This window comes from Bos javanicus, chromosome 3 (genome assembly GCF_032452875.1).
Source record: "Bos javanicus breed banteng chromosome 3, ARS-OSU_banteng_1.0, whole genome shotgun sequence".
Taxonomy (NCBI): Eukaryota; Metazoa; Chordata; class Mammalia; order Artiodactyla; family Bovidae; genus Bos; species Bos javanicus.
This window is the reverse complement of record NC_083870.1, coordinates 105,707,369-105,730,832: the sequence shown is the minus strand read 5'-3', so window position 1 is coordinate 105,730,832 and position 23,464 is coordinate 105,707,369. Positions and strand designations below refer to the sequence as shown.

The window sequence follows — 23,464 nt, the reverse complement described above, 5'->3', positions numbered from 1 at the left end:
TCTAAAGCTCTTAAGTTGGTATCTTTGAAACATTCTTCAGAATCACTCTTTTCACTTCTCGGCATACATCACCTCAGGAGCCTGCTAGAGACTGGGTGAAAGGTTGTTCTTAGAGTTTCTGAGTTTCAGAAGGAATCCAGGAAGCAAAATGACTCTCTGTTTTAGAATATGATTTAGCTTAGACAACAGGCACTATGGACTTCCCTGGTGGCTCAGAAGGTAAAGAACCCACCTGCAATGCTGGAGACCTGGGTTTGATCCCTGGGTTGGGAAGATCCCCTGGGAGAGGACATGGCAACCCACTACAGTATTCTTGCCTGGAGAATCCTTATGGACAGAGGAGCCTGGCGGCTACAGTCCATGGGGTCGCAAAGAGTCGGACACAACTGAGCACACGTAGCACTCTTCTTTCTCCAGCTCGTGTTAGAATTTTCTTTGAGGCTCAGAGTCTGAAAAAGCCAGTTACTCGTCATTCTTCCTTCAGAAATGTATTTACTTTCATTAGGTTGGAGTGTCAGGAGAGATTAACAGATATTTTGTGGCGCAGAGCAGGTTGGAGATTGAATGGGTGAGGAAGCCATCTAATAGTTGTGTGATCTACTGCAAGCTTTCCAATCTCTGGCCCTCAGTTTCCCCATTGTTAGGCTAGCAAATCCTCTTTTTTGGTAAAGAGCTAGATAATATTTTTAGCTTGTTGGTCATACACTTTCTTTTGTAACACTTTGAACTCGACTGTTACCGCATGAAAACAACCATAGACAACATATATGAATGGGGCTGCAGTCTTCCAGTAAAAGTGAATTTACAGAAAGAGGCTGCAGGCCAAATTTGGCTTGGGGGCTGTGGTTTGTGGGCCCTTGCCTTTAAAATACCTGTTGGTCTTTTTTCTCCATCGTACAAAATACTGATAGTGTTTTGTTGCTGTCATATATACCTGTGTATATAATGTATATCATGTAAGTTGGACATCAGTGAAGGAATGAGGAAACAAATGTGTGAAGTAATATGTTTACATACCATTTCTATTCCACAGAAACAGGTTTTTTTCTAATGTTCTGGTCATGCCTTCCTGTTAAGTTTCATACCATAAGTTGCTCTACCTTCCTTTTTTCCCCAGACACACTGTATTATGATCTTTCCCTTGTTTGAAAGAGTATGTTGTTGGAGAAGGCAATGGCACCCCACTGCAGTACTCTTGCCTGGAAAGTCCCATGGATGGAGGAGCCTGGTAGGCTACGGGTCCATGGGGTCGCTAAGAGTCGGACACAACTGAGCGACTTCACTTTCACTTTTTCCTTTCATACATTGGAGAAGGAAATGGCAACCCACTCCAGTGTTCTTGCCTGGAGAATCTCAGGGACGGGGAGCCTGGTGGGCTGCCTTCTATGGGGTCGCACAGAGTCGGACATGACTGAAGCGACTTAGCAGCAGCAGCATCAGACGGCAAACAGAAACGTGTTTTTGTTTTTGAAGGAAGTGTCTCTGCTGCCAGTTTGAAAATGTATCTTTGTGACCAGATCTTTAGGAAGAGTACTGTGCAGCCAGTTCCAACCTATAGTCTTTTGGAAAGCACAGTTTCTGCTGTATGCAGTTAGAAAAGGGGCTTCAGACTTACTTAGCCATTTGGAGTTCAAGACAGACACACCCTCAAACACTGAACTTGGCGTTCAGGATTAGGGAAAGGGGTCTCCAGTAAGACAGCATTATTCATTATTACAGTAGTGGGGTACTGTATAATAACCTGTCAGTAAGTATGACCATCTGGTATCCAGTTATGTTTAGAACTTGAGTAGTAAGGTTTCTGGCACCAGGCTTAGTGCTTTCTTGCCTCGGTAGAAACCTTAGATGAGCTTAAATAAAGACAGTTGAACCCTCTTTTCTCTCCAGTCCCCCTGCCTTGTATTCATTCATTTATTGCATCCTCAAGCAGTGAAGTGTAGGCCTTCCATGCCGGACCGCCCCTTTGCCCTTTGGTGTATGTGTTCAGTATACGTTGCAGCTGCAGTGGCTTAGTGCAGTGACTGGCCCAAGGCCACTGGCTAGTCGGCAGCAGGCCAGTTCACAAAGGTCTTTTGATTTCCAGAACAGTGTTATTTTTCTTCTGAAATTGTCAATTTAGGATTGGTTTTATTGTGGAAAGCATATGCCTCCTTAATGCTTGAAATCCTTTTTAGCCCTTGTGATTGATAATGGTTTTAGGTCCATCTGTGTAAACATGAGAGCCAACTTGATGTTGGTGGAATTGTTTTGTTGCAGAAATTTCAGTTCTCAAATTTAGTTTTCACTTTTCTTTGTAGTTTGGGAGAATATCTAAAATAGCAAGCACAAGTTAGCTTTCCTCTTATTCATTCATATTAATATTCTTTATTTATCTCTCGTCGTCTCTTCATTCCCCATTTGAAATATAGTATCCCAACAGTTTTAGCCAGTTCAAGTAAAGAAGCTTGGAACTAACTTCAATAAATACCTGAGTAGTACTGGAACATAAAATGTGTGTGATAGAGCTACTAATTGGGCAAAAGAAAAATCATGTCATCTAATGACAAACATGATCAAAATGCAAGTCAAGAAAAGAAGTGAAGAAGTTAATGTGCTTTGAACATAGGGAGATGCTTGATACATGTTAAGTTGGAGACATATAGGAACTGTTAGGGCATTCTCAGCCTGAAATGCCTAGAGGCTGCAAGTTGGATGGTGAGGGGCATTAAGGTGAAAGATGGTACCAGTGTTTAGATTTGTTCTTCAGTCACAACTGGGCTAAGGCGTATTTGCTCACATTTAATAGTGAGAACATTATTTTTAAGTAAAAATTGACTGCCTGAAACGGGGCAGCTCTAGTATTTTAATAGGGAGCAGCATTGATCAAAGATTGGTCTTCATTTTAGGGGAGTTTCCTCTGGTCTTTTTTCCTTTAATAGTTGTTGTGATGATAGGGATTTAGGTATTGTCTCCCAACAACATTTGTTTTGTTTTAGTTACTTTAGAGAGCTATATGTGGGTTTAGACATATTACAAAGGATTTTTGTAGAGAGAATGAGGTATATGCTAAGAAATAGGCTTTAGCTCTAAAGATGCAGAGTTTTAGAGACTAGGGGATATTGTAGTAAAATCTTATGTTTCTTTGTATATGAGCTTGATTATTTTGATACATCCTGTTCCACGTCCAGCATATCACTCAGGGAGGATTTGGTAAGAATGGTACCTGGTCAAAACCAAGAGCTTGAAAGACTTCCAAGAGAATCTCAAAGGAGGAGCACTCTGCTTTTGAGATGTTTTGAAAACTGCTTAGGTCTTCTTTCTTTAAAACTGATAAAGTAACTGGGTATTTGAATGACAGTTAGATTGTGTGCCCTTGAGTGATCTGATTGAATCATCTCATTTTCTGCATGATGTTCTCCTTATCTTCCTTGCAGTGGATGGCCAAACAGAGGTATTCCCCACCCCTTTTCTCCTCCTGTCCTGGTCACCTTTCTGAGAAGTTTCTGACTTTCAAGAGTTTTATGCTGTGGATAGTACACACCGATGTTTCCAGCCTTCTGGTCTGCCTTGTAACTTCCAGGACACGTGTGTGTGCGTGCATGTGTGTGTGTGTGTGTGTGCGTGCGTGGGTGTGCGTGCGTGTGCGTGTGTGTATCCTCTTCCTTCATTTTATCTTAAATTCACTTAAGCAAGTCACGTGGATTTCTGATTGTAGTCCTACTAACACTTTAAAGGCCCAGCGAGAACCTCATATATTCTGAACTTCCTAAAATAGTTTGCCGTCCCAATAAATCTTATTTCAGAGCCAGGCTTTCTAAGAGGCCTCTTTTTTCTCAGAAAGTACATATGCAAAAACTCTCTTTCATTCAGAAATAATTATTTATCAGACTTTGTGCTCGGTGCTGTGAGGGAATCCAGAGATGAATCATATTCACGTCCTACCCACAAGAAGCTTATAAACCAGAAGGGGATATGTGGTAAGAAATACATAAATATTGATCATACAAGGTAATGCGGTGAGGGCAGGAAGAAGTACAGATTAAGAGCTCTGAAGGTTCACGGAAGGAGTGATCACTTGTGGTGATTTAGAGACTTGTGGAGAGATGGCAGTTGATTTGAGCACTGGAGAAACGGCCTTTTCCTGGTGGACTTTGATTCTTCCCATTTTAGTTTTGGAAAGGAAACTGTGTTTAAAACCAGATAAATGAAAAGATAATGGGAGTTGAGATTTCTTATAGCATACTTTATCTGATTCTTAAGTCTTTATTAAATAATTAAGCAGGCAGTCTTATTAGGTATTTATAAACTAATTAATGAACTTGAATGATAAATCTAATATTAATTATTAATTAAATCTGGGAAATTCTGTTGTGCATTTTTCAAAAGAGGCATCTAAGCTAATGCGGCTTGGTCTTACTGTATGTAAGTAGCTTTATCTCATGATAGGAATAGCAATTTAACATGGAGTAAAAAGGATCCTGGAATATAAATCTCTTCTTACTTTTAAATCCATTCCTTTCTCATCATTCTAGAAGATGAACCTGGCATATTTTCCATGGGTTGTAGATGTTACAAATAGGCTACTTTGTAGCAAAATCAATTTAGTTGCAATTAATGTAATATTAAAATAAGTGAAAAGTTACTTTATGTTTTTTAACTTAGGTGTTTAGTGAGCAGAATTTTTTTATGATTAGGTTTTATTATTTTAATTTTAAGTTGTGCCACAGTCAGAAAATATTGAGAATTCTAGCTTATTTTCATGAAATCTGTTGCTTAAGATTTGATCTAATTTGTAAAGCCCCATGTGAAGACTGGATCTGCTTTAAGGAAAGCCTTTTGAATAAAAATATTCACCTTTTCTAGGAATTTATAGTAACAATTTATGGTCTTCCAAGAGATACTGAGAATTATCTACAAATTATTTCTGTGCAAAGATGCTAGAAAATATGCTCCAAACCATTTTTTCTTTTTCCTCATGAAAAGGTCTTCTGTCCCTGATGAGGAGAGTCCAGTACCTTTGTTTTTTGAAGTCAGGAATTTATGAAGAGGTTTCTGGATGGAAAAATCATAAAAGTTGTAACTACATCTAAAGCCGAAATGATCCTTTGTTTGTAAATTCAACTTAATGTAAAGAAGAGCAGTGAGAGCTGTCCAAAGATGGAAAAGAATGCCTAGCCAGTGCACCAGTTTCCTAGAACTGTAGAGGGAGGAGCTCATGTTTCAATGACCTCGTAGGGTGCATTGAGGGAGCTGGGCAGAGGTTGAAGTAGAGCTGTGAGCATCTTTTAGAGGAGCTGGACCTGGGTGGTTCTTAAAGCACCCCCACCCCATTTTAAAGTTCTATGAGGCAGTAAAATGTAAAGAACATTATTATTGATTTGGATTTTTTTTGCCATTATCCATTTATGGTTTTCTAATTCAAAATGGGTCTCTCGAGTTAAAAACTTAATAACCTTTAATACGTTTGTCAGTTCCAGAAAGATTTTTTCAACGTTTGTTTTGTGCGCACCCCCACTCCAACAGTGTGTGGCTCTGAGCCAGCCAAAGATTCATTCATAATCTATTGACTGCACAGATGTTTGGGAACTGATTGCGCCAGCACATGCTTAGTTGGGGCCATTCAAGATTTAAAAGCAGACTATGCACAGATGGTTTTAAAAATGCTTCTTGAATTATGTACCTTGATAACATTTGTGGGAGGAGATCAGAGGACAGTCAAAACTGGTTACCAGCTTTGTAAATCTTAAAGACCTTTGCACTCAGAGGAATCCTGCTTCTCATTAGCAAGTTGTACAGAGTATCACACTGGCAACTGTGCCTCTTCCTTCTTTGACCATAGCAGCTTACATGGCAGATTCTGTAAGATCAGGCCTTTCCTTGGATCCGTACAGTAAAAGGTTAGATTCATTTTTAAAGTTTTTTGATAATTGATTTTATTTCTGGAAAGGTTTTATTTGCCCCTTTTAAAAAGGTTAGATTCTCGCTTTCATCATTGTCATGAGTACCTCATAAGAATCTATTAACAAAAATAAATAACTACACTTCTCTAGATTACCTTGACTTCTTTGTTCTCAGAACATCTGAGATAATAGTGTATAGGTCACGTGCATGTGGTGATAAGTGAAGATATCATGGGAGCTGAGCTCCCATGTTTTTTAGTTTTTTAGGACTCAGGATTTTAATCTAGTCATTTCCAACTGTGATTCAACACTCTTCACTTTATTTCCCTCCAGAAACTCCAAGATCATATTGCTTCCTAGGACTTAGAGTTCCTGCTGATGTATAGAGCTGCTTGTGGGCCTCCAGCACCAGAAATTGGCTCCAAACCTTTTCCCATTACATCATCACCCACTAATGTCATTATACCAGAGTGAAATCTGCTTTGAAGATTGTACTCTTGTTTTCCTTCTGTTCTTTCCTCTCATCATTTCCTTTAGAAGAAAAAGGGGGGAAAAAATCAGAGATTTCTAGGACAATCCCAGGCAAACATTTAGGAGTGAATCAGACATCCTCACAGTCTAAACTTCGATTTATCAGCCTTCATCCACTCTGCTGATAGAGAGTAATCAGCCCAGCATGCATCCACATGGACCCTGGAAAGTAGCAGTTTGGTCATGTGACACCTGGCCTTGCTGCTTTTCTTTCAGCCCGTCAGAATTAGTTCTTAATGACTTACATAGCTCTCCACCAGCATCCTATCACTGGCATATTAAATCTTTTTGAATAATTTCCCAGAATAGAAATTCTTGGGATATCACTAAAGTTTCTTGTTCTTTGTGTTTAATTAAAGTGTTTCTTAGATTCAAGTATTTGCCAGGTAAACATTTAAGCCATCTGGAGTTTTTTACTTTCCCCCTGTAAATCTTTTCAAACATTACAGTATTATCTATATTTATGGTATAGATATAGGTGGTGCAGGGGTCCTTATTCATCTTCCCTCCTTCACAACAAAACAGTTGACCAAACTTTGGTCCTCTTCTCTCTGTACTGAATTTAATTCCCTATTGTTTTTCAACCATCTTACAGCTTCCACTTGATGGTGTGCTTTGTTTGACTTTGTGCCTAACAACAGGGTTCAGGTAAGCAAAGAACTGGAAGTGATTTCAAGGACTTTGTGCCACCCACTCAGTTACTGGCCTAGGCTGTACGGATTTTGTGTCCTTTGAGGAAGATTAGTTTGAGATTAGAAAGAATAATAATCGTCAGCCCCAAAGAAATGGGACCACAGTGACTAAAACAGCAGAATAAACTTGGCTCTTAGTTTTTAAGACTCTGGGTTTACATTTATGTATAGTATTACTCACTGGGGACTCTTAATATATGTTCTGCAGGCTGTGGCATGGAGTGTGAGAAGCCACATAGAACTTGAAAAACACTGGAGAGGATGGCGTTGAAAATTACAGATAACACTAGGGCAGCCAAGTACATTTTTATTTTTTCCTTCTCTCCGAAATGAGACGTTAAAAGTCCTTGATTCACATTAGGATTTGAATTTGGGTTTCTAGCAGTTTTATGTATATATATATATTTTTTTTTTTTTTCTTCTAGGAATTTTAGATTTTCTGATTTCAGCTTCTTGTTAAAGGGAAAACGTTCCTTATTTTTTGCCAAGACTTAAGTTGGTGTGAAAAACCTCTTCAGCACAATTGTATTATCTTCTCAGACTGAAAAACTGAAAGAATTAGTGAAAACATCCACAAGGAAAGATATAAATAGATACAAAGCCTGACTTTCTTCTGTGTAACACGTGTCGCGTATGTGTGTGTTTTTAGCTGTCGGAATGTCCACAGAAGGAGGGTTTGGTGGTGCCGGCAGCAGCGACGCCCAGCAGAGCCTGCAGTCCTTCTGGCCTCGCGTCATGGAAGAAATCCGGAATTTAACAGTGGTAAGGAAGACTGAGAGACTTAACTAGCTTTGAGATGAATAATCAAAACTTAGGCTAAAGCATGTTTAATCTCAAGCACATTTACAAAGGTATAGTTCATTTCTGACCTGTGGGTAAGAAGATGAAGATACAATTTACTTTAGGTGAGGTAACTACATGGATTTTTTTTTTTTTTTTAATTTTAGTGGCTTTCTTTAGGCCTGTGGATGCTTTGACTTGGAGATTGTTTAATGTGAGGCAGATCTTTTAGAGAATGCAGAAAAGCAGGTCTTCCTTTCCTCCAGAAGCTGTAGCTCATTTCTGTGGCCTGATTTAGTGGCCCCGCCAGGTTTCTAGGACCTGGTGAAAACTGTTGGGCAGTTTATTCAACAACAAATCTATTGTAAGCCAGCACAATTTCCAGGTATTAAAAGATACACTTAGATTGGGGTTTTTTAAGAGCAGTATTATTGACACTTCGGGCCAGATAATTCCTTGTTGTGAGGGGCTCTTCTGTGCATTGTATGGTATTTAGCAGCATCTCTGGCCTTTAATCACTGTAGCCAGTGGCACTGCACTTCTGGTTCTGACAGCCAAAACTGTGGCTAGACACTGGCAAATGTTCCCTGGGGGCTGAAATCATCCTTGTTGAGGCCCACTGACAGAAGAATCAAAACCCTGGCCCTTGAGGAGCTTACAATGTAATAATTACACCCAGGTCATTTGTTCAACAAGTATTTATTAAATAGTTACTGAGTCAGGCACAGTGATGAATCTGAAGCATTAAAAGGGAGAGTATGATGTTATATCCATAATGAATAATGTTGTGTTTGGTCCCATTTCAGCGAATGGCTGAAGGAGCACTCTGTGAGATATGTCATTCCTGACCCAGAGGTTTTAGCATCCTGGCAGAGCAAATACTGGATTCTTTCCTGATGTAGAACTCATGTTGCAAGGTCCTTAACCTCTGACATACATGATCAGTTTTCATTTACTCGATGAATACTTACACACCTACTGTGGCTAGGCTAGTTATTGTGAACCACACAGACAAAACTGGTGCACTCACAGAACATGTATTCTGGTGGGAGAGACAGAAACAGGTAATGAATGAGTAAAATAAACAATAACTTCTCATTGTGATAAATGTCCACTGACTTCAGGGGTCAAAAAAACCCCCTATATTCTGGGTATCCTTGTGGGTCATGTTTGTTTATAGGGGGGATTTTCAGCATTTGACCTTGGTTTGGGCTTTCTCTGAGTGGCCTGTGTTCACTGGTGGATTTCCACTGAAAAATCATTCTGCAGTCTAAAGGTGGTAGTTACCAGTAGTATCTTAGATATAAAGCGGAAGGGAGGGAAAAAATGGAATTATAAAGTCAGAAGTGGGGTATTTTGTATGTTTTGAGGGGATAATGTCATGGTTAAGCTTTCAGGTTTAAGTGCTGGGATCAGCCTGGTACAAAACGAGTGCCTTCCTGAGTTCTAGTGGGACTAGGCAGTGCAGCAAGCATGTTCCAGCTTGAATGCAGAAACAAATTCAGGATCAGACAAGTGATCAGATGAACTTTAGAAGTTGAAATTCAGCACCTAGCTTTTCTGTATTTTGTTGGACTTTGAATTTTTTTTTTAAATTGTGGTAAAACAACACAACAAAATTTACCATCTTGACCATTTAAAATGTACAGTTCAGTGGTATATTTACATTGTTGTAAAACAGATCTCCAGGACTTTTTTATCCTGTGGAATTGGAGCTTTACACTCGTAAAACAACTACCCACTTTCCCCACTCTCCAGCCGTTGGTAATCACTGTTCTGCTTTGTTTCTATGAATTTGGCTGCTCTAAGTACCTCATATAAGTAAGTAGACTCAGACAGCATGTGTCTTTTTGTGTCTGGCTCATTTCACTTACTTAGCATAAGTAAGTGATTTGAGAGATAAGAGATTTCAAGGTTCATCCATGTTGTAGCATATGACAAGATTTCTTTGTTTAGGCTGAATAATATTTCCTTGTATATGTGTGTATACCACATTTTGTTTATCTAGTCATCTGTCAGTGGGCATTTGGGTTGCTTTTGTTTCTTGCCTATAGTGAATAATGCTGCAGTGAAGAGGAATATGGGCTTTGATGTTATCCTGCTTGATTTACTTTTCAGGTTTGATTGACATCAGAGAAGATAGTGGTGTTGACCAAATTTTTGTAGCTAGACAGCTAGTCCTGCAGAGGTTAAAAGTGGATTACTTTGAGGGATTTACTTTTAGTTCAAGTTTTATGAGTAAGGAGAAAGACCAAGGACAAAAGTCATTTTTAATCATTCTCCTGTTGATGGCTAAAATTTTCCTTCCACATACTCTCAAGAAAAGAATCTTAGAATGCTACCATAAGTGAAAGTGAAGTCGTTCAGTCATGTCCGACTCTTTGTGACCCCATGGACACCAGGCTCCTCCGTCCATGGGATTTTGTAGGCAAGAGTACTGGAGTGGGTTGCCATTTCCTTCTCCAGGGAACTTCCCAACCCAGGGATCAAACCCGGGTCTCCCACATTGTAGACAGATGCTTTACTGTCTGAGCCACCAGGGAAGTCAGAATACTACCATGGTATCTCTTAAATCAGATGCTTAGAATGATGTTTGGCTTGTAATAGTGAGTGAATGAATGAAAATTGCTCAGTCGTGTCCAACTCTTTGCAACCCCGTAGACTATACAGTCCATGGAATTCTCCAGGCCAGAATACTGGAGTGGGTAGCATTTCCCTTCTCTAGGGGATCTTCCCAACCCAGGGGTCAAACCCAGGTCTCTTGCATTACAGGCGGATTCTTTACCAGCTGAGCCACAAGGGAAGCCCTGGCATGTAATAGGTGCGCAGTAAATGTTTAAATGAATCATAGACTCCTCCACTTCAGACTTAGTGTGAAGCAGCATAGTGCCAGGTTTGAGTGAGAATGCAATCCGGTAAAGTCCCTTTGCAAAACTTTTATTTTCCTCTGCCAATGGCAAATGAAGGCATCTGCTTCTCTGACTGAACCTCTGCCTGTGTGACGCGGCTGATATTTCAGTGCTTAGTGTGTGCCTTTGTAGAGCTCGAGCAGCACCTCAACCAGACTTGCTCAGATATGGCAGAGCCTCTTAGGCTGGTATCTCAAAATGTCTACCGGATTTTTAAAAAAATCTGTATGTTCAAACCATCCAAATGTAAATAAAGTTTATGAGAACACTCATAAGGTGTTGTGGTCTCTCTAAGCCTGTGACAGAGGTGTTCCAAAAATAAGTAATTCGGGTTTGCTAGTCCGTGGGGTTGCAAAGAGTTGGACACAACTGAGCGACTAAGCACAGGTGATACAGTTCATTATATATTGGCGACTTTGGCCCCAGTTATCTCGGTCTCTGTTCGGCAAAAGCAATTTGTCTTTCATCTCAGCTTGGCCATCTTGCTCTCCTCATTCTTGAAAGCTCTGCATTGTCCATAACCTCAGGTGGTGCTCACCTGAAACTGAGTTGATTAAAAATCATACCAAAATGATTATATACCAGGATGATTGTGTTAAATGCTGTATTCCTGCTTAGCAGACCTCTGGGAGCAATAATTAATAGACTTCTTGGCATTAAATTTTACTCTCTAGACCTCTTTGAAAGTGGGGAAAAAAGAGCTAACTTTTGTCCTTTGTGGGGCAGGTGGGGAGGTAGTAATGCCGAATCTTAAAGAAAAATCTAATCCTCCTTCAAACTCCTTCCCTACACCCCATTTAGCCTTCAGGTTAGCCCTAATTTAATGCTTTGGTCACTTTCTTTTAATTGCCTGTTACATCTTTTCATTCTTCAGTGTCTCCAGATTGGAAGATGACATTTCCACCATTACAATCAAATCAGATAACCATTTAAACGAGAACTTGGAGGTGAAGTTTGGTGGACTGCTAAAAAAATAGTTCCTGTGCTGTTTGAGCCCTTCCTGTAGAACAGTGCTTCACAGACTTTATTGTCTATATGTAAACCACATGAGGGTCATGTTGAAATACAGATTTTGATTTAGCAGGTTTGGAGAGGAACCTTAGATTCTGCACTTCATTCATGTTCCCAGATGATGCCATTGTGGGTCTAGGGACCTCACTTTGAGCGGCAAGGCTTTAAAGCAGTGGTCCTTAACCCTCACTGTGGATTATAGTCACCAGGGTAGTTTTCAAAAAATGTGATGCCAGGACTCCACTCCCTAGAGTTCCTGATTCAGTTAGTCTGAGGTAGAGCCCAGACATCTTGTGTTTCAGAAGCTCCCCAAGGTGATCCTAACATGCTGTCCATGTTGAGAATCACTGCTTTTGAGAAGGTAGAATCTTGATTTTGCAGAGTGAGTGCCTGACTAGGTAGGCCTGCAAAAGATTCCTCATCATTATTTGAAACTCCAGGTGTTGTTTAGTTCAGCCTGAGACCTATTGACTGTAATTTGGCTTTAAACTCTCATTGAGTGAATTCAGACTTCTTGAAGTTCAGCAGTTTCAGATGGCAGCATTTTTAAACATACTTCTTTGGTTGTGGTCAGGAGCACAAAGATGTTCTGAGAGAGAATCCGCTCTCCAACCTTTTTGATGTCACTCCTAAGAGTAAAGTGTGTCAGTTGTTATTCCACTTGGATTCGCATCAGGATAAGAAGTTAAATGTTACTCATGTCAGTTGCATGGTTGCCAATGACAAGGGAGCATTGAATTGAAAGCCAGTTTACCGATTGTGAAGGGGCGCCTCTCTCCAATAAGCTGGTCATAAAGCCTTACATGTGACTGGAAAGCTGGGCTGAGATTATAGAAAGCTGGGCTATTGTCAGTGATAATGAGCCCCACATGCACATCTGAAGATCTTTTAAGATCTCAAGGTTTAAAGATCATGAGAAAATTTCTCACAAAAGAAAAGATGTATGGGACTTAGAACAGAGTTTTTTGTAAGTTTCTTCCTCTCTTCAAGGTGGAACTATATCTTGACTTTTCCTTGTTGTTGTTTTTTTTTAATTGTAGTCTCATAAAAATTCTGAAAGTAATATTTTATTCTTTCAAGTTGGGGAAGGAGATCTTTTTATCAGCTCTGGGCTTTAGTTAAGTAATCTTAGAACAGTGTTGTGGGAATTATATTAAATGACGAAGCCAAATGAGAACACACTTGTAAGAGACCTAAATCTTGTGGTCATAATCTTGTGCTGTGTGTATCATCCTGGGAGGCCTTCCAAAGAAACTTATCATCCCTAGCGTTTTCTTTGGCATTTCTGTTTAGCATCATTTTGTGTGATACACCACACAAGAAGGAGGACCAGTGATTGATTTCTGTAGTTAAATGTTTTTTTGTTTTTAAATCCCTTTAGGGTCTGGCCCCAATCCAGTATTCCCTTTCCTGCTGCTCCCCTCTGTACTGAGGTCATACATCTAAAACTTAAATAGGCCAGTTTTTTTTGTCTCTGTGCTTCTGTGTGTGCTGTGTCCTTTGAATAACATTCACTTACTTTTCCAGCAAGCAGATTTGAAGGATCCCAAGACACAATTCAGATGTCAGCCCCTCTGCGGAACATTTGCCAACTCCTCTTGCTCACTCCAACACCTCCCCGCTACCCACCACTTGCAGTTGGTCATTTCTTTCTTTTCCCTGTGGGATTTTACACCCCCATTCTAGTATAGCTTAGGGGATTATAATATTTCATAAGTGATAGTCTCTAAACTATTTGGCTGTTCAAAGAAAGTGAAGTCGCTCAGTTGTGTCTGACTCTTTGCGACCCCATGGACTGTAGCCTACCAGGATCCTCCGTCCATGGGATTTTCCAGGCAAGAATACTGGAATGGGTTGCCATTTCCTTCTCCAGGGGATCTTCCCAACCCAGGGATTGAACCCAGGTCTCCTGCATTGCGTGCAGACACTTTACCATCTGAGCCACCAGGGAAGCCCAGCTGTTCAAAGAAAAGTGTATTTGCGTCTTGCACATAGTAGTAGGCATCATACATTTGCTATCAGTTGAGTTGCATGAAGGAATAAATGAAAGAGGAGGAGAAAAAATTAGAATGTGTCGTGCTATCTCCTTTTGGTGAAATTTTAGTAAACTGGACTTCTAAGCCTCTACCACTCCAGAGTTAGATTTTTAGAGGCTTCGTGGAAAATGCTGATACTTAATTTGGAAAAGACAAAAAATTGATGTTGGGGTTTTATAGAGGTCAGTGATAGGCAAGCAGCTTGTTGAATTTGGGTGGAGAAATTAGATGTCTTGGGATTTCCCTGGAGGTCCAGTGGTTAGAACACCGTGCTTCCGCTGCAGGGGGTAGTGGGTTCCATCCTTGGTTGGGGAACTAAGATTCTGCATGCCACAAGGTGTGGCCAAAAAAAATTAGATGTCTTGGTGTATATTTTATCTTAATAGTTCCTGTTCTTCTGTATTCATAAAATAGATTCTGGGAAGGCTGATGATGTTTTTCCAAAATGCTTCACTGCCTTCTTTGACGTATAGTTGATTTTTTTATTGGTCTTGGAAAAGAAAGTTCACTAATGCATGTTAATTACACCAAATCTCAAATAAGAGCTGCTTCCTCCATAATGTGATGATGTAACTTCCCAGGTGAGGGTATTGGATTTGGTGAATCACATTTCAGACCACTTATAGTATCAATCATTTGACACCTAGTGCCAGTAGGGATTTTGCTGATTTTAGCTAATCTCTGCCTTTTCAGTTTTCTCTTCTTTGCAGCTTTGAAACCCAAAATTGATTTTTATTTCTAGAATTGCATCCATCATTGGCTGTGTATTTAAATACCAGTAGTATCAAAATTAAATGAAAAAGCACTTAAATCAAAAGTAATTGAGTAATGCTGATCAAAAATTCCTTTCCTAAATCCTTTCCACAGTAAAGTTAAGTGGTTTCTTCCCAACTTAGTCTTGTTTGTTAAAAAAATTGACAGGACTACTCCTAAACAGCAGCTGATAAATTCACGCTTACCCTTTTTCCAAACTCTTCTACTCCTACCCCCACCCCCAGCAGATTTTGAAGATAGGGCCTTTGATGCTGTGATGGGTAAGGAGCTCCTCCTCGGCTTCTGGTGTCATGTTAGTGCAAAGGTCAGAAATAGCCAGTGTCACATTGGCTGAAGAGAGCAGTCACTGTGGTCAGGTATTGCTGGCGCTTGCTCTTGTAGTCCTTGATTAGAAGGAAATACTGGCAACTTGGAGAAAAACCCCTAAGGCCAGAAATCTCATTTTAATCTGCATATTGCAGACTGGTAAACTTTCTTAGGGGGAAAAAATGCATTCATAATGCATCTCTCTATTGTTCTGGCAAAGAACCTGGTATTGTTTGGGGTTACTTTTCATGAGGGCCCTGTTAGAAGGCATCGTAAGTTTATCCTGAAACCCTTTGTTGGAAGCTCTGCATTGGTTAAGAAGTATTTTGCTCTAGAGCTTGTGTTTTCTTAATTTCATTTGTAATTTCTCTCCTGCCATATTTTCTAAAAGGCGGGACTAAATCAACCAGGGGGTTTCATGCTGCCTGTCACATCCTATTAATTATTCCTACCATTTATGCACCTCTTGTTACTCATTTCAGAAAGATTTCCGAGTACAGGAACTCCCACTGGCTCGTATTAAGAAGATTATGAAACTGGATGAAGATGTGAAGGTGAATTCACATTCATTTTTATTATTCATATTGAAAGTAAAACAATGGGAAGATTATTGCTTATTTCTCTAGAGCTCAAAGTTTAATTAAACAAAAATAAAAGTATTATTGTTTGTTGGTTTTGTATTTGGTTCCGAGCTGAAATTGAACAGTTTTAATTATTGTATGGTACTTTTCTAAAAATTGGGAATATCCTGTTTGCTAGCTGTTGAAATCCAAGCTACTGAGTATTTGTTTTTTGAATTGCCTGATTCTTTCCACTGTGTAGCGTAAACATGTATCATCATGTCAGCAGAACAGTGACGTCTTCCTGGCATCTTATTGCAGTCTCTAGTTAGTTGATCTGAGTTCTAAGAAATGTTTGATAATGATATTGCACTTGTTCTAACTTTTCAGTCTGTGAGTTGTTTTACAGTTTATGCTTGTGAGAGGATTTACTTTGGTTGACCATTTTTGTATTCCTAGGAGTCCGCCTCCTATTAACAGTTCTCTCAAGAAGAGAGCAACTCTCTCCACTCTGAATTAATAGTTTCCTGTATTTGTATAGAAAGCTAACAGTTTATAGCAGTTTTCCTTTTTATTAGCTTACTTCCTCATAGTAACCATGTGAGAGTTCACAGGATAAGAGTTACTAGTTTCTCCATCCTGTAGATATGCGAATAGACACAAAGAGGTTAAAAGTGACTCACCTAGAGTTGGAGAACCAAGATCCCAATTCTCACCTCCTGCTTCCTTAACTCTGACCACACAGACAGATCACCACAGACCACCTCACAAAGGTTGCACAGGGTCCAGAGCTTTGTTTGACCAAATTTGAATTTGGTTTGAATTCAGATTCGGCAAGGCAGCTTCCAGTACTTGAGGACTTACTATGTGCCAGGCACTTTTACATACATTATCTCATTTGATTCCCACAGCAACCCTGGAAAGTTGTTACCTCTTTTTCACTATGTAAAAAGTGAAGCCGAGAAGGGTGAGAAGCTGGAGGTTTTCCCTAAATCCACTGGCACTCATTATCTTTCCCCCACGTTGTCTCCCTTTGGATTAGAGCCTACATCCTTCCACTTACTGGCTCTGTGTCTATAGGCAAGTCACTTCACTTCTCCTAAATCCTAGTTTCTCTGAAAGGCTTTTATGAGAGCAAGAAAGTCCATGGAAGGTGCTAGATAAATAACCTTTCTCCCTCTTCCCTTCTTCTGTGTGCTACCTGCTTTGTCCCTGCTTTGTCATGGGTTTATTTTACCTTGGAATCTCTTGAGGCGACCCCCTTCTTGTTCTCTAGTCCTTGACCCATAGCCCATTGGCAGGACATGAGATAAGGGACAAACTGACTGGTTTGAATGACTTGCTGGTGATTGACAGGGAGGGCCTACGTCTGTTGCAGATGATCAGTGCAGAAGCCCCTGTGTTGTTTGCCAAGGCAGCCCAGATTTTTATCACAGAGTTGACTCTTCGAGCCTGGATCCACACAGAGGATAACAAGCGCCGGACTCTTCAGGTAATATTGTAGAGAATTAGGCAAGCAGCTGCCTTTGCCTTCTTCTCTTGCATGGCTTTGGACCAAAGATTGTTCTTTCCCACACCTCTGTCAAACTGATGTGTTTAACTGGCATCTTCCTTTTCTGGTGGGAGGCAGGCAGACCTTCTGGCCAAGACAGTATGCATTTCCCTACCAGGAATGTTAATTTCCAACTTCCCTGTTTGTCACGGCTCAGTGACTGAACTTTGTACTTGGTGAGTTCTCACTGTAAACAGAGGCTAAAGTGATTATTTATCTATTTCTAGATCTAAACAGCTTCCAGTTGGAAGGCTTGAGAGTCTTCAGGAAAGAACGGTCCCAGGAAGAATAGTCTCACTAACCTCTTTGGCATTTTTGTTCCTTCTCTCTTTTCCTGGGAATCCTTTCCTTCTTTCTTGTTTCTTTTTTTGTTTTAATTCAGCAAATCACTTTCTTATTGTATGAAGACCCCTTAGTCATTGGGTGTACAGCCCCTCCACTCATCACCCAGGCCCTTTCTTAGAGGAAAGATTTCCCAGACATAGTAGGAGAAGTATGGCAGATACAGGAGTGCCAGTATTTTAACAGCAAAGCCAAGGAAGTGCATTATGTTTTCTTTGTTTCCCTTTATCTCCAAAACTGAAAATGCATGCTTTTGTTCATTTATTCCGCAGATATTAAATGAATACCCACAGTGTGCCAAGCACTGTTCTAAGCCCTGGGAATTAATACACAAAACAGACAGAGATTCGTACCCTTAGAAATTCTATAGTCTCGTGCAGCTAGATATTGAAAACTTACTTATGTTGTCTTGGAGGAAGTCTATGGATCTAGAGAGAACTAATTAAAGCTACCTTCAGAGTCAATTCAGATTAAAAAGTAAAATGGGCAAAGCACTTGAACAGGCCCTTCAAAAAGGAAGACACCTAAATGTCCAACAGCGAAAAGGTATGCAACGTCATTTGTCATCTGGGAAATACAAATTAAAACCGCAATGAGATACTGGTTTGTACCCACTAGAAAGACTGACAGTACCGAATGTTGACAAGAAAGTGAAATGACTGAAACTCATTTATTGCTGGTTAGAATGTGAAGTGGTGTGATCACCTTGGAAAACTATTTAGCACTTTCTAATAAAATGCTATTCCTTAATCTCAGATCCAGCCATTCCACTCTTACATGTACTCCCAAAAGTGTGGACATTCTTGTATAAGACTGTCTGTAACAACCTAGTTTATAATAGCCAAAACCTGGAAATAGCTCAAATATCCATCAAGATGTAAATCTATTAACAAATAGATTTATTCTTAAAATGGATGACTACTCAACAGTCAGAGAAGCAAACTATTTATTCATGCAACAATGTGGGTGAACCTCAGTCATATTTAAGCAAAAGAAACAGATTACACAGTACATGCTATCATATACTATCATCATTTATGGAGACAGGAGTCAGAGCTGTGGTTGCCTCAGATTGGTAAGGGAAGGAAGTTGACTGGAAAGGAATAGAAGGAAACTTTGTATGTTCTTATATGGGTGATAGCTACCCGGGTGCATATATTTATTCAGATTCATCAAGCTGGGTACTTAAAATTTCTCTGGCTTTTTTGTTTTGTTTTTTCACTAAATATGATAATTGGTAAAATATTAGCATTACAAAAGGCAAAATAAAAGTGTTTAAAAGACTCATTTAAGTATATCTGTTTCCAAAATTCTGTGGAATGCTTTAGTATATGTCTAAAGGTGATCATTTATTTTTTTTCTTCCCCTCATTCTATCCATAGATGAGCCATCTGGGTAGCTTGAGTAGGTGACATCATCATGAATGTGATACTATATTGTACTAATCTTAAATGAGACCTGGCACCCTTAATATGTGCTCTGCCTCTGTTGGGAGGGTTTATTATCAGGCTGGTGGTTGGCAAGAAGGTCGGGCTGGAGTTTTGCGTTTCAGGGGCTCGGGGCCATCACAAAGACAAGGAAAGGGGAAAAAAAGAAAACAACAGAAAATTTCCATCCCCTCCTATTTTATCTGATGAGTCATCTTTTAACTGTGATATGTAGAGCTTGCTGAGGATTTCTGTTAACATGTTGACTTTCCCTCCAACATTTTATTATGAAAAAATTAAACATAAGCAAAGTTTACAGTGAACACCTGTGTAACTTACCACCTAGATCTACCATTAACACTTTACTCATTTTAGTCCCATATTTGTCTTTCCCTCTGTCCACCAAATCATCTGGTTTTAAATGCATTTAAAACTTTATATTCCCCTGAGCACTTCAATATGTGTGTCACTTACTAGTGTTCTCTATTTTTTTTTTTCTTTTGCTTTATAATTGTCCTACAATGAAGTACACAAACCTTAAGTATACATAGTGTGTTGGTTCTTAATTTAAAAATCTTTTAAAGAAAGGGAATGTCACTCTTAGAAAGAACCTCATCAGAGCAGGCCTTGGTTTCAGTAGCATTAGTCAGCTGACTCATGTTCTCTTCCCCCCAGCCCCTACCCTAGTGGCTTCAGATTTCCAGTATTCCTGTCACGTTAAACAATATTTAAACTGTGAATTTGACATTGTCATTTTGAATTTCAAAATAAAAATTGTAATTTTGTAGAAACTAACATTAATAGATCCAATGACTACAAAAATATTGTAAAAAGTTACTGAAATAGGATTTCAGCTAAGAGATTCAAAATAGATTATAAACTACATGTGAGCCAAAGAGTCAAAATATTATTTAGGGGCTTAAAGGGTTATCAGGTTGAGTAATAGCCTAACTTTGCTAACCACAGAATGACCAGAAACCTGTCAGTTGATATGGCTAGATTTGTACAAATGTATCTGGAGGGTGATAATCTAAACAGTTGTGGGGAAGACCTTGGCGCAGGATCTAGCAGAGGTGTTAATAGTTGCAGGCTCAAGTATCTAGTCTGTAGAGCATGAGCTATATGTATCTCTTCTTTGGTCAGTGTTTGTCCATCAGGTCTGATCATTTGAAGTTTGTAAGAGTTTGGGTGTGCTTTTTTTTTGGCTATAGGCTTGGCCGTGGGTCTTTAGTTTGACTTAGAAGTCATCGTCTTAACCTTACTTGTAACTTGGAGAGTAGAAAGCCAGGTAAACTAGTTTCTCCCCAAGTTAATTTTTCACCCTGCTTTTCTTTGTTACAGAGAAATGATATCGCCATGGCAATTACAAAATTTGATCAGTTTGACTTTCTCATCGATATCGTTCCAAGAGATGAGCTGAAACCACCGAAGCGTCAGGTGAGCTGGGAAGGCATTGCTGACGAGAGGGTGCCTTGCATCCTGGTATCAGACGATCTCCGTTTCCTCTGTCAGCACAAGTCATTTGTTCTTCTTTTGCTTCTCTTTCTCTAGACCAGATCCATCCTTAACATCTTCTGTTACTCATTTAGGGATACTTTTAACTCAGTGCCTCTGAGGTGGTGTCTCAGTGAAAACAGACAAAATGAAAAGTAAAGATGAGTTACAACAGTAAAGTGTAGCTCATTTAGAAATATCCTGGGAAGTCTATCAGAGTTCTTAAGTCTGGGATGGGAGAGCAGGTTAAAGATTTTAGATTTCAGGAAGCAGCTTCTGTGTGTGCATAGCTGTGCTTGAAGGGAGTGGACTTGGTCTTCTCTTGCTCTGGATTGTGGTTCTCTACGCAGTATGCTGGCTGCACATTAGAATCACCTGTTAGAGTTTTTAGAAATACCAGTGCCCAGGCTCTGTCCCCCACACCGGCTGAAACAGAATCTGTGAGGGGGAGGCTCAGGCATCAGTCCTTTTTAAAGCTCTCCAGATGCTTTTAATGTGCAACCAGATTTGAGAACCTTCACTTAAACTTTTTCCAAGCAGTGACGAGAAGGAATGTGTCTGCCTTTCCTGCTCTTCTGTCTGCTCCTCTCCAGAGGTCACACCATTGTTTTTCAGCACTTTGTGTACATAAAGCTCTTAATTGCAATTTTGATAGATCCCTCTCCTGTGTTGCTCATCATTTTAGGCATGCAGATTGCATGACTCACTGGATATAGTAGAGATACTTGGAATAGTGGCAGAGTCTGGCAGGAGCAAAGCTGAGCCTTGATCTACTTGCTTTGTTTTTGTTAATAAAAGTTTCAGTGTTTTTAATGAATTATTTCATAGTATATTATCCTTAGAAATAGGAGTCATTCAGTAATGACTATTCTCCTGTGCTGTCTCATGTTAATAACCAGTAAGAGAGTGTAGGAGAAGTGGGCATCTTTAACGGCCTTTGTAATTGCGACCCTGCCTGGGGACCTTTGGGTTAGCAAGCCCTCAGTACCTCCTTCCTAGCACGGGGTGCCTCACTGCGTCTCCATTCTTCTGGGCAGTCTTTGCTACTGTAAACATCCTTGACTGGAAGCTGTAAGGCGTTGCAAGGAGCTTTCAGTCGGATGTTTACAGCGGCAGGCTGCCACGGTCATCCCGCTGCACATGGCCTTTGAAACATTGCAGGTTTGTGTCCACGGCTCAGTTCCTCCTCTGGGTGCTTCCCTCCTCTTTGAGAAGTCACTGCAAGAAGAACTCAGACCACTTCTCTTTCTTCAAAACAGTTGATACCACTCACCCACTCTCCCTGTTGGAATTTGTTTCAGAAGCCCCCTTTAAAAACAAGGTGGTGAGCTCTGTGACAATCAGGCCTTGCTCAGGCTCCTTGCAGCAACTCCTGCTTGTTCCCTGTGGGCTGCCTACCAAGCCAACTGGCCAGAAAGAATGGTCGTGTCCTCTCCATTCCTCCCGTGTCCTCAGTGGTTGACTCTCCTAGGGTGGCAGAGAGCTCCTTGTTACATCCTAGCCTGACTCTGAATGCTATGATCCATCTCCTTTAAAGTGTGTCTAGCTGAGACAGCTCCTTGCTGCCTGGGTTCAGTTCTTTGCAGGCATTCAGGCCATTGATTGGCATCCTGTTCGGGACAGCTGCTGCCTGGCCTTTTTTGAAAGGTTGAGATTGCCGAAAGCTGGCCTAAAGTTCTAAGATAGCGCTTTTAATCCTCTGTAGACATGAAGTTTTCCCAAGCTCCAAATTGGCTGGCAGCTTCCTTAAGTCTTTTAAAAGCGCCTACTCTCCAAAACTCACCCTTTCTGAAGGAAGCAGCAGTTCATTCTTGCTACTGAAGCAAATGTGCTTTTGGGGGCTGGCTGCACAACACTGTGGTGATGGCCCTAGGAGGTGATGCTGCCCATTCTCTGGTGTTGTTTATCAGACTCCACTGCTGGAGAGATTCCAAGAGCAGGCACTCTGGTTGGGGAGGCCACTGCTAAGCTGGGCAAGTGCCCCATCCTGAATTGATCCAGTCATTCAGAGATTGTTCTAGCACAGGGGGTGGCTTCCCGCTGCTGGGGAAAGAAACGAGTCAGAAATACTGAGTTGTTGTTCTAAGGTCCTTGACTTCTCAAAGATGCTTGGAGATGTCTCTTGTTCTTTGGTGAAGCAAGTAAAGACTACTCAAGCAGGAGAGAGTTGAGACCTGACTTTTACCCCATAAAGCTATGAGTTGAAAGTTCCTGCTCATTGAAACGTCATTTCCTCTTCACGCATTTCTTTAAACCAAGCATAATCACTCCCTTTCTAGCTTGACCTCCATTGGCAGAATGAGTCTTCTAATGCAGAAGCAGCTTAGATATGCTTCCTTCCATTCCAGTGATTTGAGAGCTGACATGCCTGTCCTCATAAGGCAAACCTTGGTGCCTCTATTTGATACTCACAGAGTGTCCCAGACATTGCCTAGTTCATAAGCAGCTTAAGAGGGTACTGTAGGCAGCATAGGAGAAGCTCTTTACATGTTCTCACAGCTTTTGGAAAAGGATATTTTAGCTTCTGAAAGTGGCACAGTGTTTGCTATTTTTCTGGCAGAAAGACAGTATTCACTTGCAGATTTGCTGTAGTCAAGGATAACTGGAGACAGAACAGTCACAGGCCAAGGGCTGGTGAAGGCCAGGGGCTCCCTACTCCCCAAGACTTCCTACTGGTTAGTTTTGGAGTTCTTAGTCCTCTATACTCGTTCATCACCCAAGAGCTTTTTCAAGTTAGGTTTGGACTTTAATGGTTAATGTTTTTTATAAAATGGGAAGGGAGTTCTGAGTGGGAAGATAAATTCATTGGACCTATTTCAGGAGCCTTGAAAAGAGTAGCTGGCCTTTGTTTCTTGGCTGGGGAGGGTATCAGTATTACCCCTGTCATAGCCAAGATCTAGTTGACTGGTGGACCTTTATTTATAATGGTGAGAAGTTAGAGTTGAAATGGAGATAATGTTGTCACAGTTAAGTTGTTCTGGAAACTGAGACCTAGATGCAAATAAAAGGGAGCTTCCTTTTTCTTCTGCCTCAGCATGATCATGTCCAGGGTTCATACTGTTTGGGCCTGAAGCACAGAATACATTAACTTAGAAAGTTGGTTCCTGTTGAAGGGCTAGCTTAGAAACCCAGAGTGTCCAAAGTATCTGCCTAGACTGGGTGAATGGCCGT

The 23,464-nt window shown here is 40.4% G+C and overlaps 1 protein-coding gene across 10 annotated transcripts in view; it reads left to right on the top strand.

Moving 5' to 3' along the window:
• NFYC (nuclear transcription factor Y subunit gamma) overlaps window positions 1–23,464 on the top strand; it is a 65,261-nt gene that overhangs the window by 28,046 nt on the left and 13,751 nt on the right. For 9 of the 10 annotated variants that reach the window (XM_061412349.1, XM_061412352.1, XM_061412348.1 and 6 more), the window contains 4 exons: window positions 7,752–7,864; window positions 15,401–15,472; window positions 16,857–16,970; window positions 20,141–20,236. In XM_061412349.1, coding sequence (XP_061268333.1) covers window positions 7,760–7,864; window positions 15,401–15,472; window positions 16,857–16,970; window positions 20,141–20,236 — 387 coding nt within the window. In that variant the 5' untranslated portion in view covers window positions 7,752–7,759. Of the gene's footprint in view, window positions 1–7,751; window positions 7,865–15,400; window positions 15,473–16,856; window positions 16,971–20,140; window positions 20,237–23,464 lie in introns of those variants that run through there. The other variant, XM_061412354.1, reaches the window with a different exon arrangement.